Source organism: Nuphar pumila, chromosome 15 (assembly GCF_984573655.1).
Source record: "Nuphar pumila chromosome 15, dmNupPumi1.hap1.1, whole genome shotgun sequence".
Lineage (NCBI taxonomy): Eukaryota > Viridiplantae > Streptophyta > Magnoliopsida > Nymphaeales > Nymphaeaceae > Nuphar > Nuphar pumila.
The window spans coordinates 2226607-2248505 of NC_143263.1; the positions used below are offsets into that span (position 1 = coordinate 2226607).

General features: G+C 37.8%; 1 protein-coding gene and 1 long non-coding RNA gene across 5 annotated transcripts; one reads left to right on the forward strand and one right to left on the reverse strand.

The window, feature by feature from the left end:
• The first annotated feature begins 6269 nt into the window (after positions 1–6269).
• On the forward strand, positions 6270–16577 carry LOC149814108 (putative arabinosyltransferase ARAD1). 4 transcript variants are annotated; one of them, XM_089988474.1, is made up of 9 exons: positions 6270–6763; positions 7603–7806; positions 8828–8985; positions 9112–9259; positions 9873–9988; positions 10097–10235; positions 14783–14893; positions 15012–15080; positions 16357–16577. In XM_089988474.1, exons 1-9 carry the CDS (start codon positions 6287–6289, stop codon positions 16483–16485), a joined length of 1551 nt encoding a protein of 516 aa, XP_089844600.1. In that variant the 5' UTR covers positions 6270–6286; the 3' UTR covers positions 16486–16577. The 4 variants fall into 4 exon arrangements, with proteins under 4 accessions (XP_089844600.1, XP_089844601.1, XP_089844602.1 ...); XM_089988475.1 differs by having other exon boundaries at positions 7603–7776; XM_089988476.1 differs by lacking the exon at positions 15012–15080.
• Positions 16578–18980: 2403 nt separating this feature from the next.
• Positions 18981–20106, reverse strand: LOC149814109 (uncharacterized). The gene is made up of 3 exons (XR_016428089.1): positions 19800–20106; positions 19610–19716; positions 18981–19207 (listed from the first exon to the last, which is right to left on the reverse strand). It is a non-coding gene; the product is annotated as an uncharacterized LOC149814109 (long non-coding RNA).
• Between the last annotated feature and the right edge of the window lie 1793 nt (positions 20107–21899).

The following is a 21899-nucleotide window of genomic DNA, read 5'->3' on the forward strand; positions in this document are numbered from 1 at the left end:
AAGAAAAAAGACAAATCAAGACATTATCATTTGTGGTCACCTGATTCTTAAATAAAATGCAATTGTTTTTATATTGTTAAGATAGAAGTACAAACATTTGTGAATATAAGGAAACTCGGGCTCATACCCGGAGTGTGGCCCACAACCACCTAGACTTATGTGGCCCACCTCTGAAAGCTACTACTGATACACTCCTATCGTTGGTGGGGTTTGATCTATTGTCTTCATCTCAAGACCCTCACGACTGCCCTGCTGGCCACACAGGTGAACCCCTGCAGTGTTGTTTACCAGTCGTACGAAGGCTTTCATAAGTATGATGATCAGCTGATGTTCCAATGCTAGTCTTAACTGAATTCTACGTAGATCTATGGAACATAGAGGATTGTGTCTACTCTGGCCCGTGTTGTAATAATACGTACTCGTTTAGCCTGGATTTGTGGTAACGGGATCTGACCAATCCATTTTGCCTTTCTCAAGGACAAAACGATAGCTTTTCCCCATTTTTCATCCAATCCAGCACCCCCAGTGACTCAGATCAGATCCGTAACTAAGGGCATGTTCGATACGCGGAATACATTCGTGAGGGGACCAACTGGTCCATGCCCGGATGATGTCCTGCATTTGATACGCAGGTGTGCATGGTGTTCAGGCAGAGCCGTACCTGTGTTTTATGGGGCCTGAGGCGAAGGGAAAAATGGGCCCCCTATTAATAGTAGGAGTTCGGGGGCAGCGCCTCCCAATTTTTTTTAAAGAATCAAAATAACAATAAAATTTGCATTCACATTAAACAAATATAATATTTCAAATATTTATATTATATTAAATAAAATTATATAAAATATTTATATAAACTACCTAAACAATACTCGTCTAGCAGTTTTAGATGCAAAAATATTTATCAAATCAGTATAATCAAGTTGTTCAATTATTTCTTTCTCAATTGACAACATAGCCAATCCATTCAATCTGTCCTGAGACATGGTTGATCTAAGATAATTCTTGATTAACTTTAATTTTGAGAAACTTCTTTCTGCTGCTGCAACGGTAATTGGTATTGTTAGCAAAATCTTATAAGCAATATAAGCATTTGGGAATAAACCATCCAGTTTCGCCAAATGATGTAGTACATCAATTGTCGTTCTTTCAGTGGTTAAAATTCTATAGATAAATCATAACCATCAATATCTGAACGTCCATCATGACTTAAAAATTTCTCAAGCTTCTCACAATGCTTCTCTAAGCTATTTAAGGGATCGGCTTCAGTCTTCAACTTCTCTAAGTTTAACAAAAATCCAAAAGTCTCTTCATATTGTTTAAATTGTTCAAACCGGAGTTGAAGGGAAGATCGAGCTTGATCAATTATAAACAGAAAATATTCTACTCTAAAAGATTCTTCACTTGATAGTGTTACATCGTCACTGTCACTTTCATCAAACTGTTTCTTTCTTCAGGTTATGCGTTTTTTTTGAAATTTAGGTTCAAACCCCATGTCATTTGCTAGTTTCTTAGCTTCATCCATGGCACTGGAGATCCACATTCTCTATACTCATCAAGAAATACAATAAGTCCTTGTAAGAGGTTGACTGCAATGCCAATATCCATACTTTCAGATTGAAGAAACTTACTGACATTATTAATTGCATATAACAATTTGTACCAAATAACCATTCCAAGTAAGAACTCAAAATTCTCCAAATCAAAAATCACTAAGGTCTCAACCTCACTCTTTGTTTTGGAATCTTCACTTTTTTCAGCCAATTCAAGCAAAGCATCTCTTATTTGTGTAGTTTGATCTTTTATAGCTTTTACACTCTCAACATGACTTTCCCACTGTGTTTGTGATAATGGCTTCAGAGTCAGACCGGGTACCATATCTTTACAAAAATTCCATCTCTTTGGAGAAGAAGAAAACAATGTGTAGATGCGTTGCACTACTCCAAAAAATGATTTAGCTTTAGGACAACATTCTACCATATCCACAATCATCAAATTAAGACTATGACAACCACATGGAGTGTAGAAAGCTCTAGGATTCATTTCAAGTATTATTTTTTGTACACCTTTGTGTCTTCCACTCATGTTAGCACCGTTGTCATACCTTTGCCCTCTTATATCATCAATATCAAGCCCAAGTATAGTTAGCACATTTTTCAATTCAGTTGACAATCCAAGTCCTGATGTATCATCCACCTTCAAAAATTCAATCCAATATTCTTCTATTTTCAGTGTGTCTATCGAATCATCAACACATCGTAGTACTAGAGACATTTGTTCTTCATGACTCGCGTCAGGAGTACAATCAAGAATTACTGAAAAATATTTTGCATGTTTAACTTTCGCAATGATTGCACTTCTCACTTCGTTGGCTAATGTCAAAATTAACTCATTTTGAATTTTGGGTCCAAGGTATGTATACTGAATTTCTTGTGCTTGAGCACGTCGAACGTGCTCCTCCATTACTGGATCAAATTCAACAACCATTTCTATCATTTGCAAAAATAGGCCATTGTTCTCACCATAGAGTTTCTCATTATCTCCTCGAAATGCTAAAGTGTTTTTGGCAAGTCTTTTCACAATGGAAATTATTCTTGTTAAAACTTGCCTCCAATGCTGCCTCTCTTTGTTGATTTGAACTTGCACACTATGATCAATTGTTTGGTTTGTTTTGAGTCTCTTTTCTAAATCAATCCAAGAAAACATGCATTCAATATGATCTCTGCTAGCTTCATGATTTCTAAGACTTTTATGCATATTATGCCAATCGTTGTATCCATGATTCCCCAATTGCCCCATTCTGCTCATCATTTGTGGTGTTTTGAACAACTTGCAGCATAAGCAAAATATTTTATCTAAAGAGATAGAATATATTAGCCATCTTCTATCAGATGTCTGCCCATTTGTTAGTACACGTGTATAATGTGATGAATCAAAATGCTTATTGTTTCTATCTTTAGGAAACAAGATGTCATCCACTCTCTTTGGACCCATTTCTACTAAAAAATCTCGGAGTTTCATATCGATGTTATTCCAATTTGCACAATCCTCTAAATTCGTAGTTGAATCTTCAGTTTCTTTAATCTCTTTAGTTCGAGTTCCATCTTCAGTTTCTTGAAACAAGATGTCATTCACTTCCTCATTTTCATTCAAGTCCATAATTTCATTCACTTCCTCGTTTTCATTCAAATGCATAGTTTCATAGACTTCCTTATTTTCATTCAGATCCATGAATTCATGGGCTTCCTCATTTTCATTCAGATCCACGGTCTCATGGGCTTCCTCATTTGGTTCCACAGTTCTATTAAAATATTTGTTGATAGCTCCGGTTTGACTTTGAATTAATATTGCTTTCCTTTCTCTCTTTTTTCTCTTTTGAGCACCAGATTTATGCTTAGGAGGCATTATTTGTTGCTTATAATTAACAAATCACAAATTAGAAATCAGAATTTAACAAAATACCTATAATTAACTAAAGTACCTGAGACACCCTTAAAATCTGATGATTTTGACTGTCGCTGAACATATACACAACCGAGGCATTTACTGCATATCATAAACAAGTGAAATTTTTTATTACAATTAAGATGTTGAAGCATTTCACAGATATGTAGCAATAATACAAGTACAAGTTGTTGATAAAGACTCTTCAAAGCATTTTCAAGAAAGATTCTTTTAAATACTTATGAAATGGTGCAGAAGAACAACATGTTTGACCTGAAAACATAGAAAAGTATGTAAAAGGTACATAAAATCGTCCAAGCAGGAAACACTATGTGGGAAAAAAATAGCAGGTTTTTGGCTTGAGTTGCACATATTTAATGACACTATATATTGCACATATTTCTTCACACTTTTGAGTTTTTCGATTTAAAAAACTTCTGGATATTTTGCAGTCATTGATCGGTACATGACAATCATGATCCAGTTGCCTTTTTATTTTCTTTAGACCAATACACTAGGTGAATAGCAACACACTCACATCTGCGCCAATTTTATTATAGTGCACACTTTCATGAATAACATGCAAGTCCAGAGCTTCCAAACAGTTCAACCATCTATCTGTTTCGAGAACAAGACTCTAGATAATGGATTGGTAGTGAACTAGTTGTAGTGCAGTTTAAGGAGCAAAAATAAAATCATAGTTAGTCAAAGTCAAAAGTCATTTCATTTGACATGCTAGAGACTAGGCCAATAAAAGAAAGTGTATAAAGTTTCAACAGAACACCAAGAAACACAAAGCTAAGGATACTGTTTAGTCAATGATCTATCACTCTGTTCAAGTATGAGGTCATCCAATGATTCTGGAATTTTAGACTTTGGTACTTTCCCGTCTCAAAAGAGATGTGCTTGACTAATGCATTACATACAACAATGGGGCTATTTCTTACAAGGAGCCATGCTCATTGTAAAATTAATGACTATCATCAAGATGTTCAGTGGGATTATTCGTGCTCTTAATAATGTTAAACATGCATGACAATTGCAAAAGAATTGAATTTCTTTTATGTGTATGATTCCAAGAGTTGTACATTTAGTGAAATGAATACAATTTTTTAAAGTAAAAAATTGAGCAATTATGTTAATGAAAGGAGAAAGGTTTGTGACTTTGTCACTTGTATAAAATGTTTATTGCATTTTTTGTTCTCTTCTTTGCAAAGAGGGCTTTCATTTAGTTTGATTTTTTCCATAGAGTCATGACACTATTTGATCTTCTCAAGGGAAGCTGTTTGGTCTTCTTTTGTTCCTTGAAATATGGGACTTCATTATGTTAAATAGGTCTTGATGTGGTAGGATTTTAAATGTCAGTTTATAACATGTCTCCCTATGATGATCAACAACAGAGAATAAAATTGAGCTAAATGCAACAATTTTCCAAGCATACAGCCACATCGATTTGAAAACTTCTGGAAGTTGGGGAAACACTATGTGGAAAAAAAATAGCAGGTTGATGTTAAAGAAAAAAGCAGATACAATGGTGATATGAATTGAACAATTTGAACTAACCTTATAACTTATAAGACCAACCAGAGGAAGTCTGGCCAATGACGAGAGGGCACAACCGCACAGATTGAAGAAGACGAAGGAATGACGAGAGTCAGGGCACAGATGGAATGACGAGAGGGCACAATCACACAAATCCACTGCATGAGACTCTCCACCAGCACCAGGCACCAGACCAGATGGAATGATGAGAGGGCACAACCGCATAGATTGAAGAAGACGAGGGGGCACAGACAGATTGAAGAAGACGAGGGGGCACAGAGTGAAGAAGACGAGGGGGCGCATATTTTTTCAATGTTTAATCGGATCCGGGTCAGGTAAAAGATCTGGGTTTGATCTTTTACCCGAACCTTTTCTAAACAAATGGGGAGCTCAGGCCTTAAAAATGGGCCCCTAATTTTTTTTTGGGCCTAGGGGCCCTGAGGCCCAAGCCTCATTGGCCTCTTTACAAGTCCGGCTCTGTGTTCAGGACATGACAAACCACGTCCTATGTAGGCCCTTTATAAAGTGTTGCGCAGGGCGCGCTAGTCCTGGGCAAACACCATGAGTTCTGTCTGTGTGGCGTTTGTGCTGGGATGCAAACATTGTATGGAATCATATACGGACCCGTAACCTGATCCGTTAGGCTGTTAACCTGTTACTCAAGTTCGGATATACTGTATTGGGTCAAGCATGACCCAACCAATATCTGATCCATCTTCACTTGCATTTATGAGGCGGTCGAGGGGCTCAAATAGGGGTGTCAATGGGTCAGGTTTGACCCGAACCCGAGCAGTACCAAACCCTATAGTGTTAGGGTTTGGTAATAAACAAGGAGGTCCAAGTAGAATCCGGGTCAAATTCAAAGGATCCAATTAATATGTCGATCCGAGTATGGTTTATGAAATTTTATACCAGACCCGGGCCCAACACGAGTTTTGACTAAGATCTGCAACTTTTAAATATAAAAAACATAAAAAGTATTATTTTACCGGATATGATCTGAGTCTGATTCATGCAATCCTAATAAGATCCAGGTATGGCTTCTCTTTGGTAGGTCCGATTCAACCTGAGTCCAGACCCGGTACCAGCATCTTAAATCAAATATGGGTTTGGTCTCACTTGGATCCGAACCAAACCCGTCCTGTTGACACCACCGAGGCGCAAGTGTAAGACATCGGTGCACACGTGCTTGCTGAAGATCACACGAGCGAGCACACACGTGGACTCACTTAGCCCAGCGGCACCGTCCTCCAATAAATACCGCTCCCTCCGTTCTGTTATTCTGGAAAGCCGAGCGACTCCATCCATGGCGGGGAAACGCTTCTCGTTTCCAAACCCTAAGAACTCCTCCCCGTTCTCCCTATCCACTAGACCCTCCACTCTCATTTACGCCCTCACCGTCGCCATTATCGTCATCACCTCCTTCATTATCTACTCCTACACTCGCTCGCAAAGCCCTAGATTCGCCGCCGTCAGACCCTACACTCGGAACACCGTCCCGGAATACTCCTTCGTCGCCTCCCTTGAGAAATTCCTGAAAACTAGGGCGCCGTCGCCGGGATCCGCTAGGGAATCCAGCGGAGACACTGCCGGCAAATTCGTGAAGCTCGGGGACGATCTGGTTTTCGACGAGCGAGCTTTCGATCCGTCGGTGCTCAGGGTTTATGTTTACGATATGCCATCTAAATTCACGTATGATCTGTTGTGTCTGTTCAGGAATTCATATAGAGAGACAGAGAATCTGACGTCGAATGGTAGCCCCGTTCACAGATTGATCGAACAGGTGAGATCTTCGATCTCGACTTATATTGACTTCATTCGAGTAAGAATCTCTGGGATCTGTTGGTTTTTGGTGTTCTTTGCTTATCTTATTTCGAGTTACAGCTAAATCTGACAAATTGTTTTCTAATTGCGGTGATCACTTGGAATCAGTAATTGGTTAACAATTTGATCTATTTATTTACTTAAACCACAACACTTCAAAGAAAATGGTTTACGTTCATTGTATCAATGATAAATTATGGTTTTCATATTTTTTTTGATAGTTTATTTGGCGATGGCCGTGTCTTAGTTCCTTTCCTTGCCGAGCATTACTGTGCTTACTTAATTTTAGCCTTTTAGGTACCTGTACCAATACGTATTATACATGAACATATCCATTTTCGGTGTTACAGTGATTAGTTTAAATAATTCCATGTTTACCTTTCAAAGAGGTCGGGGTAGGCCTAAGAAGACTTGGATGGAGATGATAAGAAAGGATATGAAGGCTTTGAACCTCACCGAGGACATGACATTGGATAGAAATGATTGGAGAAGGATTCATGTGGAGGACCCAAAATGATTTTCTTTTTGGTTCATATGGCCGACCCCAATTGTTTGGGATGAAGGCGTTGTTGTTGTTGTATGTTTACCTTTCAATTTGAACTAAACCGGGAAATTAGCCCAGGTTCAGTCAAACGGCCTCAAACCTTCGCTTCTATTTCATTTGGTAGTTTTTTGACATTAGTACCATGCTGGAAGATACAAGTTCCTCTTTCTGTATAATCTTTAAATTAGCACGAATTCGATGGAATGTGTTTTCTAGGTATGATGATATGTGACACGACTTGTTCTCTATTGCAGCATTCAATTGATTATTGGCTGTGGGCGGATTTGATTGCTCCTGAGTCTTCGAGGCTGTTGAAGAATGTGATGAGGGTTCATCGTCAAGAGGATGCGGATCTGTTCTACATTCCATTTTTCACGACTATTAGCTTCTTTTTGATGGAGAAACAGCAATGCAAGAGACTATATAGGGTGTGGGCGCCTGTCAAAGGTTTATGTTTGGTGATATAATTTTCTTGGTCAAGTGATATGGGATGCTACGCTTATGACGTTGAGATAATGTGTTGAAAAAGTGGCATTGTCAATAATATGGTCTTGACCGAATGTGGCTCATGTCAGCCCTTTTAGTTTTGGTAAATGATAGGAAGTAGATAAGCCAAACCAGCTTACAACTCAGTTCTTTATGGCATTGCTGAACAATTGTTATTCACGTATGAATTTGTGCTATTTATCTTTTGTATTGCCGCTGTTGTAAATGCAACACCCTCTGTTCCCTGTCTGCATTCTAAGATTTATGGCCATGCTATGTCATTTGCACACTTCAATTAGCTTCACAATACACGTGCTCATATTGCATGACATCAATGCCAACACTGGCACTGGCACTGACACTGAATCCACCATTGCACCTCATGAACATGGTTGATGCCATTTCCATGTCTTCTTATTGTTACTTTTAATGTTCTTGACTCTTTTGTTTTGATTATATTGCTAATTTCTGTTTCCTGTCAGTGGGATTCCTTATTGTTTTGGAACTGTGACTTGGTACTTTGTAATTGTCCAATTACAAAGTGGACTCTCGTACACGCATATGTGCATGCCCCTTTGTCCTAGTTTTCATAATTTGTCATGTCTTTGATTTGTATCTGTGTCCCTACTGGTTACACACATGTGTACTCATGGATTGATGTGTATGCCTCCTCTTCACGTGGATCTGCACTGGTTGCAGTGTCTCTGTTTACAAAGTTAGTTCATAGATGCCAACGTAGAGGCCAGATCATCACCCATATGTTGAATTTCATATGCTCTTTTCTGGAGTTTTGGGCATGTCTCTATGGACATCGGTTTGTTAAGGATAATATAGAGTATTGATAAGTATGAAATGTTGATCAACATATAGAAAATGTCTGAACTTTGCCTGTCATGTTACTGAAAATATCAGTTACTTTTTTGAGAGGAAAATATTCAATTATGATCTGAGCATTTTAAACTAAGAAAATAATACAATGGTTTGTGCATGTAGGAGGCATTGAAATGGGTCACAGACCAGCCATCCTGGAAGCGATCTGAAGGGAGGGATCATATACTGCCCGTTCACCATCCTTGGTCTTTCAAATCAGTTAGGAGATTCATGAAAAATGCTATTTGGCTTCTACCTGATATGGATTCTACGGGGAACTGGTCATATTTTCTCTGTTCTTTTGTGTCTTATGTTGGATTGGGTCTTTCTTCTAGCAAGTATCGTTGACTTCTGAAATTAATGATGTTTCATATATATATATATAATATATATCTGCACTCATGCAGGTATAAGCCTGGTGAAGTCTATCTGGAAAAGGATGTGATTCTTCCCTATGTTCCTAATGTGGATGTTTGTGATGCCAATTGCTTATCGAAAAGTGAATCTCAAAGAAAGACCCTGCTGTTCTTCCGTGGAAGGCTGAAAAGGAATGCTGTATGACTCTCTGTCCATTGCATTTATATTTGTTGAGGCTTTGGTTTCTTGCTAGCTGATTCCAAGCTACCATATTCATGATACGAAGTGGTTAGTGGGTGCACTGGGATGAACATGTTAGGCAACAGAATATTATTGATGTGGATGGTTGTGATAATTTTTCCCTTTGAAGTCATCCTGCCTACTTCTGATAAATCTCAGTATTTTTTTTCCCACTTTGTGGATAATATGCCCATTAAGGGCGTGTTTGATAACACAAAAAAATTAGTGCTGACTTTTTATCCGTGGAGCTAAAGTCACTTCTTCTCTGTAAAAATAACTGGTGCAGTGGAATTCACATCTGCTTTGCATTTTGGTTACTGGTTTGACCCCAGCCTCCACAGTCTTGGCAATAAGCAACAACTTTTATTAGATTAACCTGCTTGAGCTTTTTAAGCCAAGCTTTACTCTATCTTGAGCTTACTCTAGGCTATTCCAAGCTGAGCTCGAATACTCCAGGCTTGAGCTTCGAGCTCAGGTTGGCTTATGTAGCCTTATCATTCTCTGTCAAAAAGATCTGTTTGTTTCATGTTTGACTTATATAGTTGCTAATTCCTGCATTTCTCGTCTTTAGGGAGGAAAAATTCGTGCCAAACTTGTGGATGAACTTGTCAACAAGGAGGGTGTCGTTATTGAGGAGGGAACTATTGGGGTGGCAGGGAAAGCAGCTGCTCAGAATGGCATGCACACGTAATTTCTACTGTCTTTTGATTTATTTTTCTTCCTTTTTAACCATAATGTTGCCATAACTTATGCGTATTTGACAGAAGGTTTTCCTTTTTCTTTGGTGTACTCTAGATCCATTTTCTGCTTAAGCCCTGCTGGGGATACTCCATCATCAGCTAGGTTATTTGATGCTATTGTTAGTGGATGCATCCCTGTTATCATCAGTGATGAGCTGGAGCTCCCATTTGAGGGAATTCTTAATTATCATAAGGTACAAATTTCACACACAATACAGCCTAAAAATTCCATCTGAATGTAGATAAAACATGTGAGATGGAGCATTTTTTCTTTGTTCTAGAAATGCACATAAATGGTGTATGTACTTTGCTAAACGCAAGTTCTGCCATTGTTACTTGTTGCTTGCTCTCTCTCTCTCCCTGAGTCATTTTTTTCGTCCTTTATTTACTTGTTTCTGTTCGTCTGTTACATGTTTGGTCTACCGTTCTAGATGCGGAAGACTATAATGATTGTAATAAGTTTATCCCTTTATGCTTTCCTCCACTCGTATCTACAGACCAAATCTTTCCATTGTGTGATGTAATTCAACAACCTTCAAGGTTTTGTAACATGGGAGGGCCTTGTGTGGTTCTTTTAGGCGTATAGGTCACATGGGTATGGCTGGTATGACATGGTTGTTTCCAAAGAGAAGGGTGGACGGACACATCTCAAAGGAAACAAGGTCCTCTGAAGATGTTCACCAAATCAACAAAGTGGACACTCAAAGAGTTTCACCAAAGCACCAAAAGAACATACACAAGCCACAAAATGGGCTCACATACAAACACTCACTAAAGAGGGCAAAAACAAGGGATAAAAAAATTATTTTATTAATCAACATACATGCAAGAAGCATGCATTAGAGAGGGGAGTAATCCCCTATTTATACACAGCCAAGGGACCCTATAGAGACGTCGGGAGAGACCCAACAACTCTATTTAGAGCCGTTGGGGTCTCTCCCAACGGCTTTATAGGTGTTGAATTCAAACTAGTTAACAATGTTGGCTAGTTGACTTTCAACAATCCTAAGACTATATATATATAGTCAACAATATTGACTAGACTTTTAGCAATTCCAAGACTAACTAGTTACCATATGTGTACATTAATGTATGTACATATATTTACATTTTTAACTCGCCTTCAAACTTACATTTGGATAACTGGAAGTTTGCCTAAGAGAAAACGAAATCTAGAAGCAACAAGAGGTTTGGTGATGAAATCTGCCAATTGATATTCGAAAATGACATATGGTAGATCAATAGTGCCTCATACATAGTGACAATCTATCTCTATATACTTGATACGTTCATGAAAGGTCTAGTTGCTGACAATGTAGATGAAACTTTTGTTGTCGCAACACATTTGTTATGCTCCTTTAATTTGAACTCCCATGTCTGCCAACAATTTCTTTAGCCAAACAACTTCGATAGTAGTTGTAGCCATGGTTCGGTATTATGCTTCAGTCGAAGAGAGAAAAACTTTCTGTTGCTTCTTACACTTCTATGAAATTAAAGAGTCACCTAAAAATACACAAAAACCAATGGTTGAATGCCGATTATTGGGATCACCTCCTCAACTAACATCAATATAAGCAATTAAATCTAATGATGAAGAAGCAGACAAGAAAAGTCATCAAAAAATAGAAGTTTTAATATATCTAATAATACACAAAACTGCTCCAATATGGACAGTGGTGGGAGCATACTGAAACTGGCTTGCTGTATGATCTGCATGCGCAATGTCAGGTCTCGTAATTGAGAGATATGATAGTGCCCCGATCTTGTCATCTGAGATATCGTATCCGACAACAATATGCAAAGCAAATTTAAATTGAGTTAGCAAATGACCTTTAGAAGAATAAGCAACTTCTATACCAAGAAAATATTAAAAACACCCTAAATCAGTTATTTCAAAATGTGTTTTGAGAAGTCTTTTAATGTGTTCAACTCCCTATTTTTTACCTTCTGTGATGATCATGTTGTCCACGTAAAGGAGAATAATAATAATACCCGCATAAAAGATCTTAACAAATAAAGTTGTGCCAGTTAGACAAGATTGAAATCCAACATCAAGTATAACTTGACTAACCATGTCATATCAAGCCTTTGAAGTTTGTTTAAAGTCATACAATGTCTTATCTAAATGAAGAGTCACTTTTTAAACCAATTTTTCATTGAGAAACACGTTATTAACATACATTTGATATATAGGCCATTTCTTCACAGCGGCAAAGGCTACTATGGTTCTAGTTGTGGTCATCATAGCAACATGGGCAAAAGTTTTCTCATAATCTATTCCATACTCTTGGGAGTATCTCTTAGCAACTAACTTTGCTTTGTATCTTTCAAGAGTTTCATCACTCTTGGTTTTTATCTTATATACCCATCGACAACCTATAGGTTTATTTCCTAGAGTTATATCTTGGACAATCCAAATATTCACCTTTTTTAAATCATCTAATTCTACTCTCATGACTTCTAATCATTTAGGATGTTTCTCTGCTTACATAGTTTGAGGGTTCTATATAGAAATGTATCAATGTAATGTAAGATTGATACTTAGGTGAAAATGACTCGTAAGACGCAATTTTTTTAAGGGGTTTTGATACTCATGACCTTCTAGTTTGTATTTCATTATATTTTTTAAAGGCACATAGATGTTTAAAACTATTACACCTGGAATATTGGATACAATTCTGATCTCGAGGTTGTTCTTCACGTATCCCATTATCACGAGATTCTTCTTCATTCACCATATCATTTCTGATATCCTGATCCTCATCAAGATCAACATCACAATCACCAAACTTTGGAATTAGATACAACAGGAAAAAATACTCAGTTATTTTCTTAAGATTTTCAAATTTCATTTTTTTTCTAAGAAATACACATTTTTGAAACATATAATTTCTTACTTTTAAAATCAACGCATTTATAGCCTTTTTAGTTATTTATATATAAAAAAAACCCCACAAGGAATAACACGAGGAAAAGGTTTATCATTTTTACCAGTGAAAACAAAACATTTGCACCAAAAAACTCTTAATCTAGAATAGGTGATATATTTTTCAAGATGATAGATGACATTCTATTAATAAGGTAAACTGCAGTCAATGTGGCTTCGGCCCAAAATTCTTTAGGTGCTTGATTTAAGTTCTTGTGGTTTCTATGATGTGATTATATTTTCTTTTGGCCAAGCCGTTTTGTTGTGAAGTGTAGTAACAAGATTTTTGATGTATAATACTATTTGATTACAGGTAATCTTTAAAATCTTTTGATAAAATTCTTCTCCTGAATCAATGTGAAAGATAGAGACATCTTTTTGAAGTTTATTTTTGATCAAAATGTGAAATATTTGAAAATATGAAAAAACTTTAGATTTGTGTTTAAAAAAATAAATCCACGTGTAGTAAAATCATCAACAAAGATTACATAATATACAAACCCACCCTTAGATATAACATGTATTAGACCCAAAACATCTTAATGCACTAACTCAAGCAGTCATGTAGAGACAAAAGTTCTCTCTTGGAATGCCAATCTTTTTATTTTGCCAAGAATACAATCTTCACATGTAAAATTTTCAAGATTAATTTTTTTTATATTTGGAAAGTGCTGGATTTTGGATACATTAGGATGGCCGAGTCTTTTATGCCATATCCTGGAGCTTTTAAAAGTAACAAACTATGGTTCGATCCAGCACTTAAGCAGGATATTGTGCTCCCCCTAATGGTGTTGTTGAAGTTCTTTGGTGTGATAATGTTGGCGTTGCTTACCTCGTAGTTCATCCTATCTTTCACACTCGCAATAAGCATATTGAGGTTGATATTCATTTTGTCTGCGATCAAATTGCTAAAGGACAACTATTGGTTTGCTACATGCCTTCTCCTGAAAAAATTGTTGATATTCTCACAAAGCTTCTTACCTCGGCTCGATATGAGTTCCTGTGTACCAAACTCACTGTACAGTCTATCCCAATGAGCTTGAGGGGGCCTGTTAAGATGAATACGGACTCTACGAGTCCAACATGTGAAGAAGACTCCTACAATATCAACATGTGTTATCTCAAATAGAGATAAGAAGCATCAGTCCTGTAACAACCAAACTCATGTGGTTAAACAAGACTCTTCATGTATCAACACTTATAAGATTGATCTCTCCTCTCTCATTATCGTCACATAGAGAGAGAGAGAGAGCTTCCTTCACCGTGGATGTAGGTTCCATGTAAACCTTGTGTTGTGTGTGTGCCTTGTGAGTGTGTGTATCTGTCCATGATTCTTTCATTATACATACATTACATATATTATCGAGCTTTAAAAACATTAAATTATATATTTTAAAAAATGAGTAAACTCGGTTGGCTTGTGACGAGCTCATGAGCTGATTTCAAGCTGGGGAATACCGTTAACTAGCCAAGCCTGAACAGCCCAAGCTCGGCTCGTTTACCTGCCCTAGACACAGGTGCACTGCCATTCTGTAGCACACGTTTTGAATAGCTTTCAGCAGGGTTTATATGCTGATTTTTATCCATCATGCATAAATCTGGTAATAGCTTCAGCTTGTATAACAAGCAAAAGTTATATTAAGCATTTGGATGTTTTAAATTTTATTTGGCTTCATCCAGATGCTTGTCTACACCATTTTGTGATCTCTCAGAAAAAAAAGTTCATCTGATCTTGCAGTTAATTTTGGACTGATGCTAGTGTACCGATCCTTCCTCGTCTTTCATGTCCTAACATGAGTTTTAATCTGCGGACAGATGGCTATATTTGTTTCATCACATGATGCTTTGCAACCAGGCTGGCTTTTAGCACACTTAAGGAGTATTGATCCTGGTAAAATCAGAGATATACGTGTCAATCTTGCCCAGGTATGTTCATACTTTGACCTTCAACATTGCAAGAACCTCAAAATTCTGCTTGTTTGTTATTGCTATGGTTGTTATTATCAATGGCATGCCAATGTGATTTATTTTCTGCTGTGTTTAGTCTGTGAGGCATTTTCTTTATTCAAGTCCAGCTCAGCCATTCGGTCCGGAGGACTTAACCTGGAGAATGGTATGCTAAATTTCTTGTTTTAGATGTTGAACATTCTAATTCTCTCTCTCTCTCTCTCTCGTGTGAAGGTCATTGCTCTTATTTGAAAGGTCTTATGTTTTTGGAATCTATATGAGGTTATTGTTTGCTATGTGAAAATTGGATCCAATGTGATGGATATGATTCAACATTCAATGCTAGTAGAATAACCAATGTACTATAAGAGCTCATAAATATGGCTATATTCTAATATTCCTTTTTTATAATCTCATGAGTTATTTCGTGGAGTATATGTCAAGGTTACCTCTTCAGTGCTTTCATGCATTTGTTTCAGGTGCTCAGTTTCCACCTCGTGATTTCAGTCTACACTTATGGTCAATGCCTTTTTGTATATATTACGTAAGGGACAATTTTGGCTTTTCCTGTTAGAACCTTTAATTGTGTCAAATGGGCATTTCCATCTAACTTGATTAAAATCGTTGATTCGGCCCAAGGACATTTTCTTCAATTCAAAATTAAGAGCCAACTGAGTTATATAAACTTTATGCTTCAATTCAGAATTAAACAATTTTTTTCATAAAGATATAAATATAACATAAATACACACAGGCGTTTATCAAACACAGTTTTGTGCAAATCAAACTTTTGATGTGTCTGTGGATTACTTCATCTCTAGTGCTGATCCAATTAACTGGGTCAGGAACTGCTTTAACCATCAGTAACAAACTGAACAATGGGGCTTCAAGGTGTCCCATGAAATATTCCATGTTCGTTTGTTGTTGAGGGCTTAAAATCCCTGTTTCACAACAATCATGACCAATTGTCTGCGGTCTAAAAAGATCACTAGTTAACGGCAATGTTTGGTCTGTCATTTACATGCTTTCAGTGTATCTGGGGAAATTCCTTTTTCTGTCTGCTCTAACTGGTGGTTGAATCTCTTGCTGGTTCCTTAACTTTAACATGAAATGTGTCCCGTAGGGTGTGCTAACAACATTCAATGCGCGTGATTATGGGCAAAAGTCTAAAAAGGCACAAAGCTTCGTGTTGTACTAGCAGGCGATTGTCTTGCAATATTTCATTGCTTTTGTGATAAATTTGGCACAAAGCTCGTGATTTTGATGTGTGCTTATATAGTAAATACATGTTAGTAATGGTTAGTGAATGAATGAAGGATTGTTATACAGTGATTTTTTTGCAGCTAATTGAAGGCAAATGATCCATGGTTTTCTTCCTTACGAATGATTTTATCTTTTCTTGTATCATTTATATCAATTTTCTTTTTAATTCTGCCCAACAGATAGCAGGCAAACTGTTGAATATCAAACTGCATGTCCGTCGGTCCCAGCGGATAGTCAAAGGCTCGAGGAACTCCTGCATATGTGAGTGCAGGATAGTAAATCTTACACGACCAATCCTTAAATTGTAATGTTATATAATGGCGCACGTGCCATTAGCTTGCATTGAAATGATATTTGTGTATTCTTTGTGGAGTGTGAAAATGTCAAGCTTATTTTTGCATTGCTTTTGTTCCCGAGTACTTTTTTGTACTGGGTTTGACGTACACGAACACCTAAATTATGCTAAGCTACGAATGTTATATTCTTTTTCTCACAGGGTTTGACGTGCTTGAGTACCTAATGATGCTAGTTTTTTTTTTAATATAGGCCCCGTTTGAAAATTGGTAGTCAGATAGAGATCGTGCTTTTGAAAAAGTGGCAGCTGCCAAATCCTGGATTTGGCAGCTAGGTGGTACCTATCAATTTCATCATTTAGTGAATACAAAGTAAAGAGGACTTCACTTCCCATCCCAAATGCATAAACACCTTCTCAGCTATTAGTTTCCAAACAGAGCCATACTACTATCGTAAAAAAGCGTGCTTTAGGTGCAAAATAGGTCCACCTTAAGGATTGACTATGGAGAAATAATACGAAAGGGTAGTATGTATGTATGAGTGTTTTTATTTTGAAAAATAATGCCCTGTTTGAACGGAATTGTGCTTATTATTTTTCAATGCGTTCACATAAAAAAAAGTCTGAAAAACAAAAAATGAGTATCAGGTCAGAGCGTGCTCTAACGGCAATCCGTCAGGAAGCCGTTGCATCCCAACTATCTTCTGGTTAACTGCTTTTCAGCCGTTCATTTTGTAAATCCTAGATGCCACTCTTCTTCAGCATCAATGACTCTGAAAAAAGACGTGGAACCCATCTAGAAGACAGATCGCATCCATGGTAGTTGGGATGCCGTTCATCGCACGGATGAACAACATCAGAGCGTGCCCTGATGGATTACCGTCAGAAAGTTGTTATGGTTGCTCAAGGCATACTTCTCCATTGACGTTTGGTTTCCAACAACGCTCTCCCGCGTTTACTAGAAGCCCAATCACCAACCATCTTTTTTACCGTTTGGATTAGTGACGGAAGAATCTGCAGCCTAATTTGGCTGACGAACAAAAGGGGCAAAAAAGAAGAGCCATCCTCGGCCCTCTTTTTTTTTTTTCAATGCCATTTGTATTTGTAAATTATAAATAAAAATAAATCAACCAAACAAATTCATTTTAGCACGTAAAGACACTGAAATGCTGCCCAACAGCCCAAGTCCTGGCATTGTGCTGCCAAGAAACAATTTTTTTTTCTTTCTAGAATATTCAACCTTTGTTTTCAATTCGGAGATGCACATCACAGCTTCCAGGCCTAACAAAAAATATACTCATTGGTAAGGATTCCTTACTTGCTGGTTTGAAAACGGGGTTTGTCTATCAGACCACCCTCCAATATATATAACCTGAAGAAACCGTATCTGGCATGAAGACCTGATAGAGCTGGCTCAGCCTGCCATACCAACAGTCGTGGTTGCCTGCAGCCTAATTAATGGGACAAAAATGAATACTCTATATTATTGTGAGGACGCGCTTATACAGCAGTGCTTGTTGTGCTGTTAGCGGTAATTATAATGCCTATAGCAGTATAGACACAATCAAAAGAAATATAAGTGTGAATTCATACATTCGAAATACAATTCTCACTCCATGAAAAAAAAAGAACCGTAATTTTGAAAACAAAGCTCTACTTTTATGAACCAATGCCGCTACAGGAGAGCCACAGGAGATTGTAATTTTAACACAAAGTTCTAATCTTTATGAACTAATGCTGCCGCAGAAGCATTCAGTCCGATGACAATACCCATTTTTTCCAGTGCATGAAAATGAAATTGCATCTAAACAATTGCACCGTTTCTTACCTGTTTTATTGCAGCAAGGATCAAAAGGTATCCTCTTGGCCTCTGGGGTAACTTCCAACCTGTATGGCTGAGAGATATTCTCATGATGCTACCCTTTGTTTTATCTCCCAAACTGAAGGCGTTAGAACTTTGAGCATAATCACAAGTGAACATGCAACAGCGGAGACATGCCTTAAGTGAGAAACTAACCCAAGGGATGGATGAAGACGAACTATACATTGCACACATTGCATGCAAAAAAATAGCACCAAGTATACTAGCACTGGAGCAATGTGCATAGAAGTATATCTAAACCATAATAACCAGCCTAAGGCAAAGTTGATAAAGTGAGGAAGACATTAACCACTATATGTTCCACGTAAGAACGCTGTAAATTTGCATGCAGAGAAACAATTTTGCCACATTAGATGATCACAGATTGGCCCCAAGGGGTGGCATAGTGGGATGGGGCCTTGGCTGCTAGACAGGCAGTCAAGGTTCGATTCTCATGGGCGTCGCCCCCTCTGCACAACCCAATGCATAGCATAGGCCCAGGGGGACCAAGCCTCGGGGTTTTAAGGCACGATGACCATAGGTATGGTGGGCTGAGCCAGAGCGACCAGGTTTGCATGTCGGGTGCGGTTTCTTCTGGTTATAAATTAAAAAAAAGATGACTACAGATTGAACCAACAGCACAAGGATGCATCGAAAACAAGACCTTGGATTTAGATATTGGTTTAGAGATATTGCTTACATCCAAATCTTTCATAACAAAGTGTGAACATGGAAATGAATCAATTTGTGAAGATCCGATCCAACATTCCTATAATTTGCAGAGGGAAAAACACTACGCAATCCAAGACAGATAAATATAAAAAAACTAGAACAAGGATGCTGACTTTCAGCAAGTAATTGTTGCAGAGTTGTTCACCTGTAACATAACCAAAAAAACAGAAAAAGATTGCAATGTCATTCTATCTGCACCTAAAAAGCAGGATGAAAGCAAACGATTTCATCAAACATAAAAACAAACAAAAAAGAAGATCACATCCAAAGAATTATATGTATCCACAAAAGCTGATTGCAGTAACAACAAGAAGAAACAGAGGAACAAAACAGAAAACATATGGACGACTGATTACTGATAAAATCCATAAAGATCAATCAAATAAATCAAAGCGATAGGCCAAGACCCAAAAAGGATGAGCAGAGCAGGGATCGTCGATTGATTGCTGTTCAAATCCATGAAGATCAATCAAGTAAATCAAAGTGATCGTCCTAAAAGTAAAAAAAGATGAGCAGAGCAGAGAATCAGAGATCGTTAATTGCTTACGGCCAAAATCCACGAGATCAGGCTATGAAATGAAGAGTACTCTGACATCGTCGTCGGAGCAAGGAACCGCCTCTGCGGATTGGTCTCCAGTCCCATCGGCGATCGACCTGAAACACAACAGAAAGATCGCTATGAATCCTGACAAGAAGAAGGGCAAAGAAAAGAAGGATCGGAGAGAGAGAGATCTTACAAAGAGGAAGATGGAGATCCCTAACAAGCAGATCCTCACGGAGGCTTCGAAAACGAGCGGAGCGGTTCGATCAAGAAAGAAGGTGAAAGAAAACATGATGAGGCCCACGATAGCAACAGAAAATAGGAGAGGAGGAGAGCTTGAAGGAACCCTAATTCGAGGAGAGCGAAGGAATACAATCTCTCCATAAATCATCCAAGCCCTAAAAGGGAAGCGATCAGAGAGAGAGAGAGTTAGGCAAGTGTCATCCCTATGCAGAGAACGGATTAAACGCGTGCTTGGACGACGGATTTCTGTTCTCACCAACACGGTGACGCGAGAGAGAAGGAAAAGAACGTTCTCGGACAAATGGCGGGAAGAAGGTGAAGACGTTTTGAAGTTTTTGAGATTTCCTTTCTCAAGATTTATATAACAATTAGGGGTGTCAATGGGTTTGGTTTAAACCGGACTGACCCGTACCATACCCTATAGTCAGGGTTTGGTGATAAACAAGGTCTGATTAGAATCTGGGTCAGACCCGAAAGTGTGGAACTAGGTATGGCTTGTGAAATTTCATACCAGACCCAGGCCCACACAAGTTCGGACTAAGATCCCCAATTCTTCAATGTAAAAAAAATACAAAAAATATTATTTTATCAGGTATGATCCAGGTCTCATTCATAGAATCCTTATAAGATCTGGGGTATGGTATGAATCCCATTAGGACCAAGTCTGGACCTGGTATCACTATGACACTATCTCAAATCAGGTCTGAGTTTGGTTTTACCTGGGTTTGAACCAAACCCGAACCTTTGACACCCCTAACAACAGGAATTATACCACTTTTTTAAATATTTTTTATCGTTTAATAACGTTATCCGATGGTAAAAAGTTGCTGATCCAGAAACTATTAGATTTGATTAGATTAAGGAGCTTTAAGAAAAATCCGAACCACATGGTGAATCGATTTTAACGATATTGGTTTCTCAAGAAAATGGGGTTATTTTGTTTTCATATATTCATTTGTTTATTTTTAACACCACGAGAAACAAAAATGGTCTAATCTCCGACGAGGATTGGATTTCACCCATCATTTTCCTGTTCTAAACTTCGTTCACCATGCATACAAAAGATTTATAACCAAAATATTTTTATTTAAATTTTTTTGTTAATGATAGGATGCTACAATATATATATATATATATATATATATACACGTGTGTATCTTTGGCCAGATGTCTACAACACCAGTAAAGACGCAATTTCATGTCCGGACCTGTTTACGGAAGTGCATGGACATCCCGGAGCATCCTGTCCAAGGGCGTCCGTGATTCAAACGCTCCCTAATTTCATTGCTGGTGTCCAAACATGAACAGCAAAATTGACGAGGATGAGTTCTATCCGCCTCCAGACACTATGGTTCTGAATTAGTATGGTCCATAATAACTGAGTTCCTATAACAAAAACTAACAAAAAAAGGAAAAATAAACCTGTCCAAAAAGGAAAAAAACTAAATAAAGCCATCAAGAATTGTAACTGAGAATCAAATCTTCCTCCGAGCTACATTTCGAGTATGGTTAGAGTCCCTCTACTTTATGTATAACTGGGAAGAGACGAACAGTTCCCACACCACGACCTCAATCTCTGCATCTAATAAGCAGCAGACAGCACCAACTCACCTATTGCAAATAAAAAGCTTCACAGCCATGTTAATGACCTAGCAAGCTTATCGACCATGACCTGCCAAAATTCAAAGACAATGGTTAGCTAATTTAGCCTGCAAGAATTGGAAAACTGCAACAATGAATATGCATTTACTTGTACAATGAAATATGCACTTATTGTTAGCGTTGATGTTTAAGATCATAGAAAGTAAAATCAGTAGATGGTCGTAGAAAGGTTAGGCTGCACTTTGATGAGTTCTGGTATGGGCGCTTTGTGGCAAATAATACTTTATGCCTGCTCGCTGCTTTCTGCACAAGCCACAACCATAGATGGGCTATACACTAATTAACAACACCATGAAGTTGATTCTGTTCAAAGTTCAAAATGAATAAAGTATATTCTAGAATTCTTGACCAAGGGAACTGATGTGAACTATAAAGAGGCTCATGAGACAAT

What these genes read in the sequence shown, in the direction of transcription:
- LOC149814108 (XM_089988474.1), top strand. Translation starts at nt 6,287, where the DNA reads ATGGCGGGGAAACGCTTCTCGTTTCCAAACCCTAAGAACTCCTCCCCG. An exon ending in GAAGGCTGAAAAGGAATGCT is followed by an intron (nt 9,260 to 9,872) that starts GTATGACTCTCT and finishes TCTCGTCTTTAG; the next exon opens with GGAGGAAAAATTCGTGCCAA. An exon ending in GCTCAGAATGGCATGCACAC is followed by an intron (nt 9,989 to 10,096) that starts GTAATTTCTACT and finishes GGTGTACTCTAG; the next exon opens with ATCCATTTTCTGCTTAAGCC.